General features: G+C 38.3%; 1 protein-coding gene across 2 annotated transcripts in view; it reads left to right on the top strand.

The window, feature by feature from the left end:
• Nucleotides 1–22959, top strand: part of FAM49B (family with sequence similarity 49, member B) — a 43674-nt gene that overhangs the window by 4773 nt on the left and 15942 nt on the right. The window contains exon 2 of one of the 2 annotated variants that reach the window (XM_009881014.1): nt 21355–21437. In XM_009881014.1, the coding sequence (XP_009879316.1) occupies nt 21365–21437 (73 nt within the window). In that variant the 5' untranslated portion in view covers nt 21355–21364. Of the gene's footprint in view, nt 1–20254; nt 20328–21354; nt 21438–22959 lie in introns of those variants that run through there. The other variant, XM_009881015.1, reaches the window with a different exon arrangement.

The following is a 22959-nucleotide window of genomic DNA, read 5'->3' as shown; positions in this document are numbered from 1 at the left end:
TATTTGCCTTTGCTGACGCAATGTAATGTGGTATCTTTTCTCTCACGGTGGACATAAAATTATGTAAAACCTTGAATGAAGGTGGTACTGATTTGCAAATGATCGGTGACAGGGTGTTGTTTTGTTTTGTTTGTGTTTGTTTTTTTTTTTTTTACTATAGTCAAGCAGAATTCCGTGTAGAGCTCTTTCAAAATCTCATTCCTTTATATGGAGTAGTCCTACTGCAACAGCTGGTAGAGTAAGTTTAAAAAGTGAGTTTTGAATCTGGTTTAATGGATTGTTTAGTAAACTGTTCTGCTTGAGACTTCAGCCATGCTGATTTGTTTATGAAGGTAAAGCTGCTATTTTTCTCCACCTGTAAATAATTGCTCAGGACAACATGGACTGTTTAATTCTGTTTGTCCAATAAGCATTCAAATCAAAGACATTAAAGGCTGTTTTGACTTTCTGAGAAGTCGCTTTTAAACAGACCAGTAAAATATGTAAACTTTTCTCATCAGAAAGATATCTGACCTGAAAAGCTGTGCTTGTTGGGACAGGTGACTGGGCTTTCGTTCTATGTTTTATGTGGTCTGTTCTATTAGGTTAATGTCAGATGTTGCTTATTTCATTTCCTGATTTACAGAAGGACTCTTAAATGCTTGTTAAAGGATGTTTCTAGGTTTTGTTGTGTTTTTATTTTTGTTTTGTTTTTTTAACTTTGTAGGGACTTGGACTATTAATGTGTAGTCCTTCAGATCTGGTTAAAATTCAGCTTACTGTTTGATCACATAACTGCAGTTTTATTATTTAGAATCATAGCGTATCTCAAGTTGGAAGAGATCCATCAGGTTCATCAAGTCCAACTCCCTGCTCTTTGCAGGACTACCTAAAATGAAACCATATGACTTAGAGTGTTGTCCAGATCCTCTCTGAACTCTTGACAGGCTTGGTGTTATGACCACTTCCCTGGGGAGCCTGTTCCAGTGACCAACCACCCTCTCAGTGAAGAACCTTTTCCTTATGTCCCATTTGAACTTAGCCTGATGCAGCTTCCCTCCTTTTAGCTTATTGTGGAATTAATTTTGGAAATTATTGAGCAGAAATAGTGTGCAGCTTTTGAGACAGTATCATTAAATCGCAATGCAGAACTAAGACCTTATTGTATAGCTCCTCTTTTGGGCAATTTTTTTTCATGACTGTTGGACAAAGCTGTTGAATATACACAGTGGTCCCTGAGAGCTTGGCCCAGACATTCCCATGTTATGTCTCTTTTGTTTGTTACCCTGTATTCTGTAGTTTTCGTGCATCCTTCCATCTTAAATGCTACTGGAACAGGTTGCCCAGAGAGGTTGTTGAGGCCCCATCCCTGGAGGTGTTCCAGGCCAGGCTGGATGTGGCCTTGGGCAACCTGGTCTAGTGGGAGGTGTCCCTGCCTATGGCAGGGGGGTTGGAACTCACTGATCTTCAAGGTCCTTTCCAACCTAAACCATTCTATGATTCTAATAAACTTTTGAAGTCACAGCTTAATATAATATGATTAGATTCTTCCTTTCTGGACCGATAATGATTGATGCAATTGTTCTGAGTATTCCTGTTTATAATTTTTACTGGGGCATCTAATCACCTGTGATTTTCTTTGTATTAGAATAATTTCAAACTTCTACTACTGGAACGTTACTGTTCAGCTGATCTGAAAAGCTTTTTTTCCTCTCTCTCCCCCCACTTTTAATTTTAGCTGAAGCAGTTATTACAGGTCTTTCCATGTAGGTGTGTAGGTGGAGCACCCCTGGCAAGCTGGAGGTGCTTTCCAGAGTCTTAGTGCTGCATGACAGTTACCCTGGCCGGAGCAGAGCCCTTCTGAGCCTTCTCAGCAGAAATTACTGCTTGTCCCAAGGCTCTGTCCTGGTCATTCTTGTGCAGCGTTGCCTCCTGGCTTTGTGCATGAGTTACGACTATGGAGGAGCTGCCTCTGCCGAGACTTGCTTAGTTGGGGCAGTCCTAGGGAGCCTGGGTGGCAGGAGGTAAAGCCAGCTGCTTGGGTATCCCCTGTAAACCTGCTCAGCCCTTGAGTCTGTGAGGAGCACGTGGCAAAACTTACCGTTGTTGTTTCCATAGAAAGGGCTTTTCAGGTCTTTTAAAAGCTAGTCTGTGTTCTTTGAAATCTGGAATAAACAGATCCGTTGCCTCTGAGCAGTAGAGACGCTGTCTGTGAAGCTTCTGTAGCTCTAGCCTCGTCAGCTTAGGTCTACATGAATTTTATGCTTTTACCTGTTAGAGCATTAACTATGGCTTCAGCACTCAATTTCTGATACTGTTGAGGTACCAGTTTATGGTTAGAACTCAGTAAAACAAATAAGATGCTTTGGGTAGTAAGTTACTCTCTTCTGTGGTTAGTTTCCTTTCATGATAAAAGTTCCTTTCTGTTCATATGACCTCCTATAGTCCTGAGGAAAGTGGTTTACCATGAGCATAGAAATCTAGATTGTAACAAATAAGGACTCCTCTGTTTAAGTGTTACTGAAGAGGGCCGTGGGTCTTGGGGTTGCTCAGAGCTGATAATACACTACTAATAATGTTGAATGGGAAAGCCCTTTTGACCTTTTCTTGTCATTCTGTTTTTATTACGCAAGTGGATGAGTATTGCTGCAAACTTCCTGGGACAGGGTATGGTTTCGTTTCTGTTATGCTGATAATTGAGTCGGAACTTGCAGTCTTAAACTTTGCCATATTCCTAAGAAGTTGTATCATTTGTATAGCTTAGATAAAAAAGTTGTTGAATCACTTGGTTGGTATTCAGGAACACTTCACAACCGGGTCTTAGCAGCATAACATCAAAGGAAGCATCAACTGCAGAAAAATACTAGTGCGAAGTAGTCATAGGGAAGGTAAACATAGCTAAACAGCAATATAATTTAATCTTGTAAAGGTATCCAATGTCTCTTCCTAGCTTAGAAAAACTTAAGTACTTTTTTGATGAGTGTAAACCTGAATGCTATATAGTTCTTGAAAATTCTGCTTGTGTAATATACCCGGTACTAAATCACTTCAGGATTTAGATTTATGAAAGTTCAAAAGAAATACTGGAGATAATATGCTACCAGAAATAGCAAGTTTATTTGGTTGAATAATTGACCATTAGACCCAGGACTTGCTTCAGTAATTCTTGCAAGCTTTTTTTTTTTCTTTCCTCCTCCAGTAAAACAGGAAGTTGTGTAGCCTGGACTAAAATATTACTGTTCTACCCCCCACCCCACTGCCAAAAAAACAACCACTACAGAAAAAAAAACCAAACAACCAAACCCCAAATTAAACAACCCAAAGAAGTCTCATCTCTGTTTTCATTGAAGTTCTTGTTTGTCTTCTGGTTACCCAACATTTAATATTCTCACTTGCTTTGAGAAGTGAAAAAGGTTATTTAGAAATTAACTTTCTGATTTGGCTGTATAAACAACAACCTTGTCCTTGGTCTTCAACTTGTAGCTTTTTTTTTTTCTTATGTAAAGCTTCGACAAAATGCAAAAATGAGGATTATGATAGTTCATTTTACTGTTTCCACTAAGCCAAGGTGATGGTTTGTTGTGGAAAACATACCTGTAAGTGGATGAAATATAAATTTTCATGCTGAGTATTAGTCTTGTATATGTGTGAATATCCTCTTATGCCATACAAGCTTCTCAATTATCCGTGGTTTCCCCCCCTCTTTTTTTTTTTTTATAAAAGGGGTATGTGTATATAACCTTGTCCCATTTTTGTTAATCTACAGTGCAGCATCTAAACTTCCTTGAAATATTTTCTTTAAAGGAAACCTGATGGCTCTTTTCTATATTCCTTTTGAAGCCAAATTTTTAAACTAAACTTCAGAGATATTGAAACAGTGCTTTGTGGACCTCACTTGGAGTATGCTAAATTATTAGTTGCACTCCGAACTTAGCACGTGGAACTAGACACCTCGTGCCACTAGATGTTTGGATGCACAGTGTGAAGAGCTGTATGCCAGTATAGCTGTGTAGAATATGAGTTGTATTGGCATAAATGCATTTTAATCTGCAAATAAAGAACAGAAAGCGTAATGTGTGCTTTTGGCAGGTGTCTAACACAGGTCAAGATCTGCCAAGAAAGCTTTCATGTCAGATCCACCCTTTCTACCATTAACTTACAGACCTAAAACACAGGTTTGAATGTAGTGAGTAATATGAGATACCATAAGACAGCATTGAGGAAACTATATAGGATAGGGAAAGGCTTAATATAACAATCGACTTTTAAAATGCAATTTAGCTTCAGAAGGATAAATAAAAACGAATGGAGAAGAAAGAGTTGAGCTGCAGCTTTCTCTAGCCAGAAGTCAAAAAGGGGATTTTGTAGCAGGCAAGGAGTGGATTTGCTTTCTTATAAAGAACTGAGGTCACTTTGCAGTAGTGATAGACTACCTTTGCATAGACTTAATCTACTGTTTGATTGCCGTATACATAGAACAGAATCTTCTTTTAGAATCACTGATGTTAATGTTGGAGTTCGCATCCATTTAGCATTGAACCGTGGGTTCATCTGCAGATGCCCTGAAACTTCCTTTGAAATATGATCTTAGCTACGATTTATTTTTATAGCTTAGCCATCTGTTATTGTTACTAAAGTAAAAATCAAGTTTTATTACTAAACATTTCTTAGTGTTCTTTTTTTATTACCCACAAGATGTGGGATGTATTTAACTTGCGGTTCTGTTTTGGACTGGGCTTGTTTTTTATGTTTTAATGTGTGCTTCTAAGAGTAACCAATTTTTGGAGTGGTTTCCTCAAACTTAATTTCTAGCCTGTAACTGAAATGAGAGCAGGAGTGTCTAAAAATTGCCAGAGCAGTGTAGTCTTTGAGCTAGGTCCTGTTCTGTTCAGCAGCACGCACGGGGCAGTTAAGATTCATGGTCTGAGAACATCTGTGCTGTAGTCCACCTCTGGCTCGCACAGAGTTCAAGTTGGTGACGCTTACGAAGGGAAATCTCAGTGCGAGCTTGAACTTCAAACAAGCACTTTAAACATTTGCTCTGTGAAAGCAACAGAGTAGCTTGTGTTTTGAAGACAACTACTAAAGTCTGGGTTCTTAATACCTCACCTGGAGTAGATGAATCCTGTCTAAGCTTTCTTTAGTAACTGTCGTAAGCTTTATGGAGTAGTTCTTTTTGAAGTTCCCTGATGAGCTGAGGTAGCAATCAAGTACACAGAAAGTAATTTAAATTCGTATTGCAAAGTTGTTAACAATTCTTTATTACTACCCGATGTTTTAATAGGTAGAAAAACCCGAGTATTGGAAAGCATGCAAAATCACCAGTCTTTTAGCAAATCTTGACTGACAGTTGCTGACAAGTCTATGCTTGTGTGTAGCGGCTTCTTAATTAGTTCAGTCAGGGTTGGGCAGAAAACACTGGTTTCATACTGGAAGTTAACGGTAAGCTTTTCTCTTCTGAAATCTGTTTTCATGTACTGCCAAGTTAAGCAGCATCAGTTCAATATGAGGTGGATGCCCAAAACACAGAGCTTATTCAGTGGTTAGCCAGTTATTAATTTTTTTTTTTCTCCAAGTTTCATTATCCACAATGATGCCAAGTTTACTTAGTGCATCTTTTATATTTGGGTACCATTTGACTTGTGTCAACTACAGGCTTTTCCTCTGACAAACTGAATGATGCTTGGTTTTGTTTCCTTCTGAAACTGAATAGCTGCAGTTTAGATGAATCACTGTCCCTCTCTAATGGCTGTAGACGTTTCTCCCCATTTGTTCTCCAACTGTTGTGGCAGTTCTTTGAACTCCTGTTGTAGTTGGCCTGAGATGTTAGCATATGCTTCGGCCTTTTTCCGCTGTGAGGAAGTTAAGCTGCAAGTGAAGGGGCAGGGAGGTGTGCGTGTAATAGATTCCTAGGATGGAGATGCATTAATCTTTCTGCTGTTTGAGTCCATAAAATGATCTAAAAAAAAAGCTAAGCAAAATCCATGAGCTGTTAACCTATTGAATAAAAGGTAATCTTCCTGCCGAGAGCTGCTTCTGTCTGTAATATAACGTTAAATACTTGGCTGCCAGAGAATCGCAAGCAATCGAAAAAATGCTTGGCTTTATATTATACAATTGTCACTAGCTATTAAATTATATAATATACATGTCTTGTGCTTTTTGGTATTCTTTCTATATTAATCTGCAGATCCAAACCTTGAGAATCAGTCAGAAGGAAACTCGGATGTTTTGCAGATCCTCTATACTAACTGAGAGAACCCAAGTGATGGTCTCTGAACCTGACAATAGGCTGTTGTTCATTTAGGTACTCTTATGTCTGAATTAAGGTGCATCCAGAAGTGCAAAAATTGTGTAAAGAATCCATCACACTATTAACTTTGCATCTGGCCATTTTTAATGGATGTTCACTGATTATTCCCTACTGACTGCTAGAGATCTGCAAGTCAATCTCTTACCCATTTCGACAGTGCTTTATTATATTGCATAGCTCTAACCTCTAAGTTTAAAATATCGTTGCTGTGAAGTCACATTGCAAAAATCAAGTATCTATCCGTTTGCCAGTATAATAAACCAAGTTGGTAGCATCAAATATGCTCAGTCTGATCTGTTTTGCATGAAGTCATACTCATTGGTACTAAAAGACAAGAATCAATTCATGGATGCTAACACCTCTTTGCCCGTTATTGATGATATTCCAACTGAGCTATAATTCTCAGCTTTCCTTGTTTGCTTCCATGGCTCTGCTAGGCCTCTTCTTTCCTCATGCCCTCATTATCACAAGAGTTCTGGAAGATTTTGTTAATAATTCACTTCCACTCGTTCATTGAAACCTTCAGGACAAGCTACCTGAGCATCAGCACACTTTTCTTGCAGGTGGTAAGTGCTTGTGGTTGTAATAGCAGTATTCTGTCAAGAAAGATGTAAAGAGCTGAGCAATTCTAGTTTGTTTGGGTTTTTTTAAATAATTTTATCAGCTGGCAATTAAGACATTTCTTTTTAGTAATGAACTAGTGCTGTTAGGAAACAGTTTTTAAGAAGTCCCTGGACTTGCTGGTATAGTGTGGTTTTTTTTTTTTCTCTGACTTTCATATTTGTTGTTATAGTCTGAGTCTAATGAATTTAGACTTCTCCTTTTTGTTTGTAGCTCAGTGAATTAAGTTGGGCTCTCACCTAAAATCATCTTACCCACAGCTCTTGACTACCCCAAAAAACTCAACCTATTTTTAGGTAGAATTTTTTAGTGTTCTTGAGTCTTTAATCCTATTTGATTTTTCTTTCACTTTTTTCAGGAAATAAGCTTTTTGAAGTAATGTTGGGTCTAACTTTCGTTTCAGTTTCTCTATTTGCAGTAGCAGTTGTGTTCATCTGTGACCCCCAGAGGACCACTGTTTTCCAGTCAGCGTATGGTTTTTGTTGCTTTGTCTCAGAGCATGAATTGAGCAGTCTGCAATCATAAAGAGGGGGGGAAAGACATATTTAAAGTATGCCTAGTGAGAATGAGTGAGTTTTAGGGAAGTTGCAGCAGTTCTTACAAAGATAGTGCTGTTAACCATCTTTTTGTCCTGTGAAGAAGTAGTTGTCCTGAAGCACGTAGCTGTTGCTTACCACTGAAAGAGTAAAGGGAAGTTGAAGCCAACTGGCAAAGGAAAAAGCAGATGCTACTCAAACTTAATGAAATCCTAGACAAGGGGAGAAGCCTCTTTGAGATGTGTACGATGAAAAGAATGGAGAAGTAAATTTCTATAGTTCTAACAGTGTCTGGCAGTCATCTTTTTGCTTGTGTTCTGTTCTGTGGGCTATGAAGAGTTGTTCTCACTGGAGTCTCCACTCTGCTTCTTGCCTGTGGTGCTGTAGGTCTTTAGAGCCTTCCCTAGCTGCTGAACTGTTATTTCCTGTGAAGCTTTATGAGATACTGTAGTACTCCATATTTTCTCCTTTAAACTCTAGTATTAAGGTAATTATTTCACCAGCCTTAAGATGGTGGTTAATAATGTGTATAGCAGACTGAGTGAGGCTGTCTAAGAATGCTAATTTTCTTCGTTTAGCAAATGGTTTTCAGTGGTGACTTGAAAGTGCCTCCTCTGGTGGTCAGCATGCAATCCATGGATTTTTTTCAAGAGCTAAATTGTGTGGTTGAATTAAGAGTCTTGTGGTGTTCTCTTTCATTTTAAAGTCTATGTCTGCAAAGTGAAATTCAAGTGGAACAATTTGCCACTGGTACTTCATTGTAGCTTTGACTCTTTAGTAATTAAATTTATTACGGGATATGTGTTCTTATGCATTATCTAACAGCAGCAGCCTTTTTCTCTAGAAACATATTTGTTGCCAAATAGTTGTGTTCCCTATTTATTTATATGCTGGGAGATAAAACCCAGTTCTGCATTCTATTTTTTTAACATATTTTTTCAAAAGTCATCGTGGCGTGTAGATCCAGAACTATGTTTATGTAGTAGACCCAGAAAAATAGTACAATGTCTGGAACAGATGCTAGTTTGCTTTTACAAGGTCATGTAGCATGACACTTAAGAATTTCAGTGCAAAAGAATGAATTTTCATAATCTCTTTTTCTTTTAAAACAGCCTGGAGGCCAAGAACAGAGTGCAGCACTGGCTGTAGGTAAGAACTGAAACTTAACTTGTTTGAAAACTCTCCTGACATATAAGAAGAAAAAATTATATGTTAAAGGGCAGAAAATGGGACTGTGCTGAATATTAGCAATTTTCTCTTAAAGAACTCCTTTTCCCCCCATTTGTTTCTACAACTCTTGAACTGGTGTTCACTAGGAAGTCCTGATCTATAACCTAATTTATGCCTCTCTGTGGTTAAAGGTGCTAAACCAGGTTACAGGTATTTGGTTTGTTGCTTGCACGATACCTCACCACACAGCCTGGTAATCATTTTGAAAACTCTTCACTGGAGCGATGGGAAGAAGTCTCATTGTTTCAATAAAGGCATTTTTAGCATGCACAGAACATAGTAGTTTGGCCACATTTACGAACTTATCCTGGAAGATAGTGCTTAAAATTCTTGGAAGATTTGAATGAAGAGATAATGTTTTGGTTATTTTTCTTTTTCAGTCTTTTTAGTAAAAAGTTACTATGTAACTTCAAATCTTTTCTGAACCAGATGCTTTGTGCCAGAAACCAGTACTCTGAACCAGCCTGTAAGACTGAAGGGGTAGCATATGCTCATGTGAAAGTTTTGGCTTTTAGTTTTATAACCTGCTACTTGTTGTCGAAGCTACTACGTAGAGTGTGTGTTATACTTCATGTTTATTGTGCTGTGCCAGCATAGCTATCGTCTGTCAGATTGGGAAGGTAATGCTACCAAATGTGAGGCAGGATTTATTTTTCTTCCATTTCTGATTAGTCATCAAAGGCTCTTTAAATTCTGGGGAGCTGATAAAGTTGATTTGTCATCAGTTTTGTTGCCAACAGGAGAAAACATTTCCAAGTTTTGGACACAGCACTATTTGAATACTTCATTGAGGAATTGAGAATATATGGAATTATAGATGTGTTACTAAAGTAATTGTCCCTTATTTTTGTGCATGATTGATGTATTAAAATACTTGTTTCATAGAATTGCTGGTTTTGTTGAGATTTATGTCACATTTTTGTCATTCTTGGGAGAGCTTATGGCAATGCTCAGATGAATGTCAGACCAATGGTTCATCTAGCCCATCGTCTTGCCTCTCTGGGATAATGGAGTGACTCTAGGAACTGGGCAAGCATACAGCAATACTTTCCAAATCTACAATAAACTCATAGAAAAACATCCAATACCAGCAGAAGAAGCAGCTTTTCCATTTGGTAGCCTTTACTTCCCAAGTCATGGATAAGTGTGTTAACACAGTTGCAATTGGAACAAGTGCAAACTTTTATTTACAGCATCATGTCCGTTTGCAGGGGATACTTTGTAGGAATCGCTAAACTAGTCAAACCATGGGTCCATCTAGCCAAGTACAGTCTCCAGGATTTCTGCATGTATGCACTCGGGTTTGCTCATCCTTTCACATGCCCCCACTTATTCCTCTACTAGAACAGTGCCGCTGCTGTTCAGGAAAGGTGGGAGTCATCCAGAAAAGCTAGCAAAACTCAAGGGGCATTGCTGGGAGTGGTACCGCCTGCAGGAGGAAGGCTGTCCAGCAAACAGCTACAGCACATGGCAAGAAACTTCTGTTTTCTTTGCAGCAACTGTGAATCAACAGTATTTTGGGTGTTGACAGGAAAAGGTTTATAAACCAAGGTGGTGGTCTCCACTTCAGGCAGCCCTAAAGTTCAGGCGTCTGACTGCTGATGCTTTCTTCTTCTCTGGCTGTGCTGAGACAATGTAGCTGGTAAATGCTTAACAGCCTCTTTAACCAGCTGAGACTAACCAGTGTGAGGGGTTTGAAGGGACTGGCAGAAGCCCTACCCAAGCAACACTTTCAATAGGAAAGCACCAGTAAGGTAACAGTGGTAAAGATCTGGACACTGTTGAAAACTTTGGTTAAGCTTCAAAGAATGGGGCAAACTTAACTAGAGGTCCATTTCTGAATAAGGTTAAAACTTGAAAAAAGCTTAATATCCAGTAAAACCTGAACCTTCAAATGTAAGCAGGTGCCTGGGGAAGAGGGGGAACAGGGAGACCATATATTGGTGGTTCTTCTAGGATTTCAGTATTTTCAGGTCAAGTATTTTTCTGAGCCAGATGTGATTATTAAATGTATTCAGTATTATTAATGGCTTTCTGTTCCACATATGTACCCTTTTTTTTTTTCCCCAAGAAATGCTGCAGACTCCTTGTGAGATGAGATGAACTTCTAGAGTTCACAGATGGACTGGTGCAGGAAATCATAACTCTGCATGATATTCTGCATACGTGCTACTGTTCTTAATGAATTGTGTATATACATATGTGTATATATATGTATAATATATCACTGGAGAATAGTGAATGTTCATCCATATTTCCAATAGGTGGATGCAAATAAATTGCCTTATCATATCTTACACTTATGGAACACCTTGAATTTTATTTTAAGATTAAAAGAAAATTTGAGGTATATTGGGAGGGATGGAAAATGAGATAAAGGATGATCAGATTTAGCACGGCTAGAGGAGTCTGGACCAATGTGGTCTGGGGTTTTTTGTTTGTTTTATGCTTGCTTTCTAACAAGAACAACTACCCAGACTCAGTAGAAGTAGTTGGTACTGTGCCTCATGAGGCTATCGGAAGAAGTAACTGGAAATAACAAAGGCAGCTGTAGAACCTCAGTCTTGTAAGAAATCTCTTGTGGAAGTTTAAAGAAGCAACCAACCACGTAGACATCAATTTTTCCCCCCACCCTGCTTGATGCCTCTTTGTTTTGTTACTGTTTCTGATAACAGATGGGGTGGGAAGGAGTATCATTCTGCTAGTCATCTCCTGTTGTACCATCAATAATTTGATGTGTTTCATTAGCCTTCTATATTCTGCAAACATACTTTGTCTGACTGGTGTCTCAGAAAAAGGAAACTCCACAGAATAGTCGGAAAGCTGTCCTGAAATACCAAAATCTGCCCTTCCATCTATGTGCTTTGGAAGGCTGTGGGACTTCCCTACCTCCTCGGTAGTTCAGAGCTGGTGTGTCACTGAACTGAATTTGTGGATGGACAGTCAGTGTCAGGTTCATACACACCAGGTTTGCGGTTCGGTACTGTGACATTCCAGAAAAATCCCTTGAGATAGAATATGTCAATGAATACTTATATCCATCAACTTGATGACGAGATAATTTGTCATAATATTGTTAGTGTAGGATTTGCAAGCCAAGGCACTGAAGGGGTACCACAGTTTGGAGCCGAACTAAAAGAAAACATCATTTGAATATTAAAGCGCGGTGCAGAGGATTGTACTCCTTGTCCTAACACATTAGATGGCAGCATCACCAAGGCTGTTTGTCAGAGCCTCTCTGAAACTTCACCCAGCTTGGGTACTGAAATGTATGGGAGTCTCATAGATTCTCATAGATGGGATTTCAGCTGTTTTGAAAGAAAACACGTTTCCAAATAAAACTAGGTTTAAAGGGGAGTTCGTTTTCCCAAGTGAAATACTAGCTAGAAGATGGCAGATCAATTGGACTAGACACTATAGTGAAGTTAGGGATTGAAAAGATTTTTTTTTTTTCCTAGCAGTTAGAAAAACCCCAAATCTGCAAGTTTTATTTTTTTTAGTGTTTCTTTTGGGTTTCTTCTTTACACTGAGATGAAAACCTGTCAGGAGGAGGATTTACCATACAAATGAATGCTATTGTTGGGCTGGGTGGTTTGGTTGGTTTTTTTTTTTTTTTTGAGATGATATTTCAACAGCTGTTAAATTACAGGCTGACATCGTTGAAATATGAAACTTTCTTAGTAACATGGTAGTACAGCACAGTTTTAATAGTCATACCATCTTTTGTAGCAGAATAAGCTTTTTTTGTAAAATAAAAAAGCAATCTGTAAATCTACCTCATCTCTTGTTAAATGCTTTTTTTTGCATCTTGACGTACCTGATAAAAATAGAATGTTCTCAGCTTGCTTTGAAAAAAGACAGACCTCAAGATCAGCCACTGTTTTCATAATAATGTCACAATATCATTGACTAAATGCAGTATTCGGGCTGGAGGGAAACTGCTGGCTCCCAGAGTTCTAAGGAGCTAAGGTAGTATGAACACGTTTGTTACAAGCGTCCCTTCTCTAGAAGATCAAATTGTAAGGTAGTGACCCCTGCTGGAGGAGTTACAGCACTGCAAAAGGCTTTTAAGATTTCTAACTTCGAAGGAGAAAGCAAAATGTAAAATTGTGTTTGAATGTTAAATGTCGCTGGACTAAAAAAAAAGTATTGTTTTCTTTCTGATGGTTGCAATGTAATTGAATGAAAAAGAGCGTTATGCAGAATTAAGCAAGAAAACATGTTGAATTTCTCTAATTTTGAAAGAGGAAAGCAAATGTAATTGTCTTCTAGCCACAGATTCATTCTTTGAAGAATTGTGCAGTTAGTCGTTGAAGGGTAAATCAGAGCACATTTTTGGAGCATAGTCTCTCCCCTTTTCAATACAAGCTCTGTTTTAAAAATAAGAGTAATCCTTCCAGACAAATGGGGTTTTATTCCAGACTTGTGTGGGCACACTTAGTTATTTTATTGTAGCTCCTGTCAAATAAGTTATTCAGTGTCAGCTGTGCCACTAAAATATTCCCAAATTAACAAGGCTTTAAGACTGCTTCTTCTAAAGGAACTATGGATTCTTCAGTGCCTTTCCCTTGATTTCCTCTAAGTGGAAAAATGGACTGAATAAACATTGACCTGACCGTACTTTGCAATTCTGGTTTTGAGGAATGCGAGCCCTTTTTTGCTAGACTATTTTCCCTGGCAGGCCTCCATTTTCCTGATATGACAAGTTTTGAATTCAGTTTTGTTCAGAAAGGAGACTTTATTGATGATGTGTGATCTCAAAAAAAGTAACTTCAGTTTCAACTAAAACGGTTTATTGTATCAAAGTTAGTTTAGCCAAAAGAGCTGACATCAGAGGCAGCTTTAAACAGCTTTTAAGTAGCCTGTGTACTTTCTGATACAAAAACATTTTGTATCTGGCAGTATAAATCTCTTTTCCACTCTTCAGATAAGGTATTGGTGATTGAAGCCCCAGGAAATCAGTGGAGTTTCTTTTATTTTTTATTTCTGTCTTGCATATTTTTTCTTACTATTCTTATGGTTGGTTTGCAATTAGTGGTTTGTGGAAGAATAACCGCTAGGTGTCAGGAGTGGAAAGCAGTGCACAGATCTTTGCATAGGTTTAGACTGTGAAGTATGTTGTAAAAGTGTATATAAAACCTGATGAAATCTTAATTGTCCAGCAAGTTTATGCAGAACTGGTGACTGGTGTGGCACTTCGTGTATGTGTTCGATTCAGCAGTTAAATGTCGTATCTGAACTGATCCCTTTAATGTTACTGTCACGAGTCCTGAAAATGAGACCAGCTTATCCAAAATGTAACTTGTTTTAAGCTAATAGCACCAAGCTTCTCCTTCTTGAATCTAAAGCTGATAGTTTCCACGTGTTGGTTTCTTTTCCAGACTGAGTGATAACTACTATTTTTTTTACTGTTACCTCAATAATTATTTCTTGTCTGGACAACGTGTTTTATTATTTCGGGATTTTGTTTAATGACAAATCTTCGTTACTTTAGACACCACTAATATCAGTAGTAGGAATTAGAATGTGTCAGAGAGCATCTATGCTTCTCCAGCACTCTTCAGAAGAGAAATAAATGTGCTTAAGACTAGGAAAAACATGTTTGGATCCAAGGAAAATATAACTTTCTGAAAAGTGATTTCCACAATGTAGTTTACAAGCCTGTTTCCATTTGTAGCGCTCTCTAGCTTTTAAGGTTGCGGGCAGTTACGTTCTCACTGCTTGTGAAGCTTAGCTGCTTCATCGGGAGAGAAAAATGATGCTCGATCCAATAGGCTGCTGCTCTGTGATACCATTTGTTGCTAAGGGCTGCCTTGGATTCAGCTGATGTGGGCAGTCACCTATTCACTGGGGGTTTTTTTCCCCCTTTTTTTCCCCTCCCTGTTCATGGCTAGATACTATAGGCAGAAAATGTTCAGTAAGCCTTGAAACAATTGCTAGGCTGAGGGGATTATTCTTCTAGAAAAACAGTATAGGGAGACACTCAGCTAAGTTGTTGGTGTGGTTTTTTTTAAGTAGCATTCTAAGTGTTATAACACTGTATTGTTATACTATAATGTTAGACTTTTAATGCTATAAGTATTTCTCACTTGCTATTTTACCCAAATACCTCTGAATCGGAGGTTTATGCCTCACATACGTGACCAATTGAAAACTTAAAACTCTATCCCTGGAAGAAAATGTTTGCTCTTTTTGCTAGGTGTGCTTTCCATATAGTGCCGTGCTTAACTTCCTCCAGACTCCAGAGCATGGATATAAGATTTCCGTGGAGTAAAGTTTTCATATTCTGAATGTTCCTGTTCAGTCTTAAGCTTCATTAAAAGTAGTCTTGGGAATAGTGTATGCTTTTCTAAAAGGTGAGCTGGTGTTTTCTTGAAACGGGAATTCTTGTGTGGTCGTAAACACATTTTTTTTTTAACTGTTTTTTTTACCTAGTTTGAAAGCATGCTATTCTTCTGCTAGAACAAAGCAAAATTAAAAATGTCACTTATGAATGTCTTTGTAGTATTGCACCTTTAACAAGAGTAAGTTTTCCAGCTGCTCACCAGTTGCAAGAAAAATCCCTGTTCATCTACAGTTTTTCTTTTGGGTGCGAGAGATGAAATTTCTTTGGTGCTCGCCTGAATTTAGTTGCATCATGTATTTCTATTAAATTTCCCGTGGGCTTAGCTTAGGAGAAAAAATACTGAAACGTGTCAGGGATGTTTTCAGCATGAAGGGCATGCGTGCAAGACTTGTTTTGAAAATATGCCTTTGCTTTCCGCTTGTCTGATCATGACACTACACGCAACATCATACAACCCCATAAGGCTGTAATGGGCCAAATCATTGTAATCAAATGTGGCATTCCGTATGTCTTCCTCTGCAAGTAGGTCAAGTTCAAACCATGTTCTTGGCTCGTGCTCTGTTTTCCCATAACCTGCTCCACGTGGCTCATGTATTGTGCTGGAGTACAGAGCGTGCCAGGAGGGATTCTGGGCAGCTTCACAGGGACGGTCAGTTTTTGGACAGAGACTAGTGGGTTTTTTCTACTCTGATTTTATGATGTTGGATTTGTGGCAAGAGAAAACTTCAGTGGTCTGAAGTGTGCTTTTACTGACTCTTACACTGTTGGTTTACCTAAGGAGTTACTTTGAACACTGCACTATAAAATCTTAAAATCAATAAGACCCCTGGGAGAAAAAAACAGTTTGCAAGTTTTGAAGTGTGCTATGTTCTGAATGAGAATACAAAATAAAATTGGACTGAGGTTGGCAATCTGAAGCTGTATAGGAGTGAGTAGGTAGTGACCTAAACTGTACTTAAGGCTGGGCATGTGAATATTTTGATGTTGGCGATTGCAATATGCAAAATTCTTCTTGATAAGGATTACAGCTTCAGTGTAGAATTTGTTCCAGTTGCACTGGAACAGTTGTGGGTCAAAAGGTGTGGTACCACTCACAAAAGTCATCTCCAGTCAATGAGCTGAGTCAGTTATTTAGCTGTGGGACAAAGCCCGACTGCAGGATATAACGGTCAGTCAGTGCTTCCTGTTGGCTTTGGTCTTTATGGAGGCTCAAATCTTTGAGTCAGGGCTGACTGATGTGGCAATGTGCTCAAGGAGGATGCAGTCAGTGCTGGAAGATGTCCTTGACTAGACAACGATAGCTCAACGTCAGGGCTACTTAACTGGAACCACATCTGATTTTCGAAAACGGTAATTCTACTTACTTCAGCTGAAGTTTTGGACTTTCAAGGAAATCCGTGCTGACTGGGCATGTCACTATGGTGGTAAATTACCAAGATAAGTCTTCAAAGAACTACCAAAATCTTCCATGCTGGTGTTGGTTTTGAAGAGCATCAAATAGCAGATGAGGTCTCTAAAGACAACTGTAATGGCTAGTTTTGCAGATTGTTTTTTACATGCAGAATATCATCATCTTTAATATTAGAGCCAGCAGCTGAACTTCTTTGATACGTTCTGGGCCCAACAGAAATGCAAATGACAAGCCATCTTGAACAAAACAAGAATCTCTAGTAGATCTGGATCTGTCAGGAGCCTGAAGCATCTGTGAACTAGGTTGCTTTGGTCTAGATTGATCCAGGTATTCTGCTGTCGTAGCAGCCTCTCAGTAAGCTCAAGTTCCATCTCCCCTTCTATAGGGTTCCACCTGTGAGTGCAGCAGGACAGCTCTTCAGCTTAGCTATACCTTTTGAAGCAAAATAACGTACAGAAGTGTAGAGCCATCTAACCTGAGCCATGGCATGTTGACCTGCAGCTGCTTGGATGCATCTGGGAAGTTCCACACTGACACCAGTTTCATTTCTAGAAGACAATTTCAGAGCTCGGGAAACTGGTGCTTAGCTGTGCCAGAAGAGCAAATTCCTATCTGTTGGATGTTGTGTTCGTTGCCCTGAATGCTAAGGAGAGGAAAAGAGTCCTCCCAAGAAATGCTAGATGAATTATATCTTCTCAACTTTTGTCTAAATTAAGTTTTCAAGCTCTCTTTCTCTTTTTAAAGTCTTTTTGGATTACAACTTGGAGGAATAGTCATTTTCATAGTTCTTAAAACACAGCAAATCTTGGGGTATTCGGGAATACTTGAGGTCAATGAGTAACTTAAAATTCGTCTTGATATAAGTTTAAAAAAGTAGTGTTTTTCAAGCTTCTGCTGGATTTCCATTCACTCCCTGAAAACTGAATATATGGTAAATATTTTGCTGCTAAGAAAGCAGATATGGTCATGTATCTTGTATGTGAAACTGCGATGTGACTAAAGTTTATCAAGATTTTTTTCAGCATGTTGAATGCACAAGGGAAGAGGTCTGTTACGAACTTTATTATGAACGAGTGTTCGTGCAGCTTTGTATTCATGTAAATTGAAATGTATTCCTGTATCACATGGTGTCATCTTGTTGCTGTCGTAGTTGAACTAATCCATTCTCATCATCTTCAATTTCTCTCCTTTTCTGAGAGAGGCTGTTCACTGAACTGTTACTACTAGGTCAGTCTCATCTTCTGCTTGAATTTGTTCTCATATCTGCTCTTTCCTTGTACCGCCAAACCCTTTATTGTGCTTCACTATTTGTCAAACTCACTCCCAGAAAAGAAATCACGTATTCTTATTGGCACACTTTTCTGAGGGGTGAAGATCCGAATGAAGGTATTTGTATTGCAAAGCTGAGTCCCCGACCCCTTAGTCATTTAAGGAAGTGGAAGGGATTCAGTTAAACAGTCTGTCTGCAGTTGGCTACATGCTCTTCTGGAAACTTGTTTTCAAAATATTTCAACCCTATAAGCATGCCCCTACTCTGACTTTCAGAAGTAATGTTATCCAATATTTAAACCACATGCATGACCCTGTAAACTCTTAGGAGACTGGTTAATATCAAAACAAAGGCAAAACTTAAATAGAGGCATTTACTTCAGGTATTGAAAATATTTTGGTGGAGGAGGGGATGGTGCAGCTGAAGAACTGAAGCACGGCAGCAGATGTTGCTGTAGTTCTCTTTAGGCAGTTAACACCATTCACTGCTCTGTATTTGCTACTTGCTTGTTAATGTTGGAATTGAAATGCGTAATACGCCGTTCTGAGACTGAGGTTTGTTTTTTGAATCTGAATCTACAGACTCGGTTGCCATTAGGCAGCCTACACTTTTGGCTTTTTATTGCATCTGTTAAAAATATTGCTTTAAGAATGCCTCTATATTTTGGCTTTTTCAAGATTATGGATGTCCGCATTGTTGGGGAGTGGACTAAATGGCTTTTTCAGTCCTGTGTTACAGAACATGCTTGCGAGGTACAGAAAAGTAATTTTTCTATTTTCTGATGTTGCTTGTTTACACAACATTGGTGCATGTGTTGCATTTGAAGAGTTTGCTAAGGTATGAAATAGAAAGCTCTGGAAAAGCTGCCTCTTTGAAGAAGCATGTTTTGATGGATTAGTTTTTAAGATAAGTGTCTAAATTAGGGTGGTCCAGTTTAAAACTTTGTTAAATAATGGGTGTTTTCCACAGGCTCGGAAATCTGACTTTCCAGAGAACCAAGTTCAAATGCTTAGGAAACAGGACTTGCATTTTCTTGAGGTTCAAGGAGAAACTTGAACATGCGAAAAAGCAAGGGTACGCCTAGTGGTGAGGTTCTACATGCAGAATCCACTGTGATCAGTTGGCTTACAATCAAAGTGCCTTTTCTGAAAATCTAATTTTTTTTAACTGCTGTTCGATCAAACTGTAGAAGTTGTTGGAGCACAGGCTAATATAATTAGTTGTTAGAGCAAAGACTGAGTAATTTTCACCAATCTGGGATTAATTCCCTCTTCCTTCTCTAGCTTTTACTGATTGTGTGAGTTATTGCTGAATCTTGTGGATCCCGAAAAATAAATTGTGTGCTGTTTCCTTTTCCCTCACACACCAGTTGCATTTTTCTTATGCAACTTAAGAGGTGTGCCAACACAGGTTCTGAAAGTTTGTTTTGCCAGACAATTTGTTCTGACTTTGTTGCTTCAGTTTTCTTGATTAATAAATTAATGATTCTTATTGTCATGCTACCGCCTTCGAAGTAAACATCAGTCTTCAGTAATAGTAAAAATCAGAGGGGGGAAAGAAACGTGTGGGGCGGGATACACTGGTAGATTGGTGTAGTTACACTACTTTGAAACTTGATTTTTCAATCTTATGCCTGAATCTAAATGTCAGACTGTTGACGGCTTATTAAATAATTTGAAATCAGATTTTTGGGTAGTGTCTTGTATTTGTCTTGCAGCAGCACTCCAGTGAACTCCTGGTATTTCAGGGTAATATTTTCAGCCTCTGTAAAACGTGGGAGGGGCCTTGAAAAGGCTGCCTTGTTATGAAATGCAATTTTCATAATCCTACTCAAGGTATTGATTTGTGAAATTTATGGTAACAATGGAAATAGTTTCGTTAATTTATCTGACCTCAAGTAATCTAATGACTATTTAATTTTTATTCCACTTTTCATTTCTTTTAGCTGGGATGTGACAGCAGTCATAAGAAGAACTGTTGAAACTTGATTACCTCCTGTTTTTGGAAAAGTCTAACTTGCATTTAACTTGTCACTTTACATGATTTGACAGGAAAAACTGTTCATTGGCCACAGATGACTACTACTAAGAGGCTTCCCGAGATCTATTTTGGGTTTCGGAGAGATAGTAAAAAATCAGGCTTATGATGACACCAGTTCCATTTGAGGTTGCTTTTGTCCTAAGCAATAATGGCTTTGTTGGCTTTGGGTTGCTGCAGTTATGCAAAACAATTGCTCAGTCATTCTAGATAACATAATTCTTTAAATGTATTAAACAAAGATGAAAAAGAGTCAGGAATTCAGATCTTTATTTTTGTCAAAGCTGTCATTCTTTTTTTTTTTTTTAATGATTACTCCTCCCTGAGAAGAAGGGGAGCAGAAATGTGCTGTACAGTGCACATTTTCTACTTCCTACCAGAAGTTGATGAATCCAGAGTGTGCAAAACGCAATGGAAGCCCAGCTCTAGTGAGCCCCAGGCGTGTATTTAACATAGGAAATGGTTATTGGAACTAAATTATTTTGCCATTTTTATTTTTAGGTTTGCTGGCATGGGTAATCTCATTAAGGTGCTAACCAGGGACATAGACCACAATGCAGCACATTTTTTCTTGGATTTTGAAAGTAAGTCTCTCAGCCCTTCACAGCTGGTGCATTTAAAACGGTAACAGTAGGGTTGTTTATACCTGCTGCGGTGAAGGCTAGGGGACTCAGTTGCAAATCTGCAATTTGAAAGAGTTGCATGTTGTTTTTTTTTTCCGTTACCTTTTTATTTTTCTTTTTTCCCCCTCCAGTAGTAGCCAAGCCACCATCATGCTGCTGTGCAAATTTTCTTTCCTTGTGCTTAGTCATTTTGGGTCTCTGTGGTCAGTGATGTCCATCCATCTGCCTGCAAATCAAGTAATCATAAAACAAAAAATTCTGTCAGTATGCCGTAGTAATCTGTGCTGAGCAGTTGTTACTGTAATCCTATTTTATACTATAGTGAGTACTAAATAATTCCTGATCCTGGTTTGGTCATTCATGGTGCAGTTAATGTGCATTTTTTACATCCAGAAGTCCAAAGTGGAATTGTCTGAGCTTCACAGATGTTTTAGCACCTCATGTAAAAGACTTGTGGCACACCTGTGTTACCATTTTCTGCACACTGAAATGATGTATCTCGATGTAGTTTTCTGTAATGGCTTTCTGAAAAAATTATAAGGGCTGACAAAATTAAAGCTCTTTCCTTCTGTTGTCCCATCAGGTAAAAATCTGTAGCATGGCTACCATGTCAATGCTTGCAAATATGATACTTAACCCTCATGTGGTACTCCTGCTCAGGACACTGGTGCTAGGGTGTACCGGCACAGAATTAGTCACTGACAACGCCTTCAGTTGGGGTTCTCCCTTTTCTTGAATGGGCAACTGTGAAGATATTGGTGATGTAGTCACTTTTTACAGGAAAGCTGCATTGCATCTCTGGGATCACCAGCTGTATGTCCTTGAGGCAGGGGTCTCCCTCCACCCATCAGGGTGGCAGCCTGAAGGACGGATTCGTGCCTGATGGAACTCTCTGGTCTTCTTTCCTCCATTGCTTCAATCAACTATATTTGGGCTGTTCCTTCTCATAAAAAGAAAAATTTCTTTTCTCTCATTCTTGTCTTGGCAGGTACCTTAACATGGGGAACCTTCTAAAAGTTTTGACATGCACAGACCTTGAGCAGGGGCCAAATTTTTTCCTTGATTTTGAAAGTGAGAAGATGATTTTATATATCTATTACTCTTTGCCTGCAGTAGACTGCATTTGTCATGTACTAAATGTATGTTTTCACTTTGCCATCTTTCTAACAGCTTTGCATGCCTGAGCTATGGATAATTGTTCAGCAAACTTTTGTATAAAGCAATAATCTGTTTTTAAAATGACCTCCATTTCTAAAATGTAAAAATCTTTATTTCAGGGAGGGCTTTCAAATTATATTTTACTGTTGGAATCTGTTATGGTTCTTGTTTGAAACCAAAATTCTGTTATCTTCTACTCAAAACTTAAAAAAGAATTCGAATTATTTGAAGACTTGCTGAAATTGCAAGGAGGTACATGCAGCTGAAAGGACAAAATGCAACCTGATTCTCCTTTCTTCATTTCCAGTGTGCCACTGAATAATGTTGCATATACAGATTGACTCACAACAGCTATTCATAGCTCTCCAACATTATCAAGTTAGAGGTGTGTATGTGAACCTTATTTGATTTGGCATTGAAGTTTGACAGTTAACCTCATCCCTCCTTAAAAGGAGGGCTCAGAGTATAGAGTCAGAAGAGCCTTTGAAAAGAAGAGACACATAGCTTGTCTGATCAATGCCAAGTGTTCTGCAAGGTTCACATATTGTTAGTATTTCTGCTTTCAGTTTTTGTTGCATGATATAATACAGCTTAAGAATGGCAGGTAAGTGTTGGCTGCTGCTATGCATGCTTAATTACTTTCTTTCGAGATACTCTATTGCTTTACCCAGCTGCACATCAGCAAGCATGAAATAAGAAAACTAATGTTCAAGTGCATTTTGACCATGTAATAAAATACAATGGAATAGAGTGACAAAAAAATGAAGTATTGTGATATGGATAATTTGAGATTCACTGTATCTTCTTTTCTTCCCCTAAATTATTTTTCAGTTGTATTTGATGAAATGTAGCAATTGGTTATATTAGTTCTGATGTGAAAGCAAATGCTTGGAGAAATATGTTTTTGCTTTAATGACGTTTAAAGTTAACTTTTCTAAACCTTTATCCTGTACTGTTGATTTTATCAATTGTCTCTTCTAAATATATTGTTATTAGAAGATGGTAGCCATACAAATTATTCATCCATACAAATTATTCATAAAGAGAAGATAATCAAGGGCTGTGCTCAAAAATCAGAAGGCTAAATTGTTGTTTAAAATCACTTCAAATCTCACATATCATCAGGCTAGGTATGAGTTAGTTAAGTAGGGAAAACAGATATGGGAGAATATTGGAGTTGTGAAGCTCCAGATTCATCTGCAAATACTCACCATTTAATTGGACTAAATTAAATTCAAGTTAGCTGGATACAAGAGGCGTAATTCTGAAATCAATTGTAATAAAATTGCTGCTATTTTTTAAAAAAAGCTATCAATTTTGTTTTAAAGTGCATGTTTTGAGCATGAACAAGATTTGGCATGAGAGTAAGCAGGTTGCTGACATGAAATGTTTACATATGCAGTCAAATTAAGTGACTTATATCATGGCTGAATTG

This window comes from Charadrius vociferus, unplaced genomic scaffold (assembly GCF_000708025.1).
Source record: "Charadrius vociferus isolate BGI_N301 unplaced genomic scaffold, ASM70802v2 scaffold2, whole genome shotgun sequence".
Lineage (NCBI taxonomy): Eukaryota > Metazoa > Chordata > Aves > Charadriiformes > Charadriidae > Charadrius > Charadrius vociferus.
Note: the sequence above shows the minus strand (reverse complement) of the source record. Positions and strands in the feature narration are given on the sequence as shown.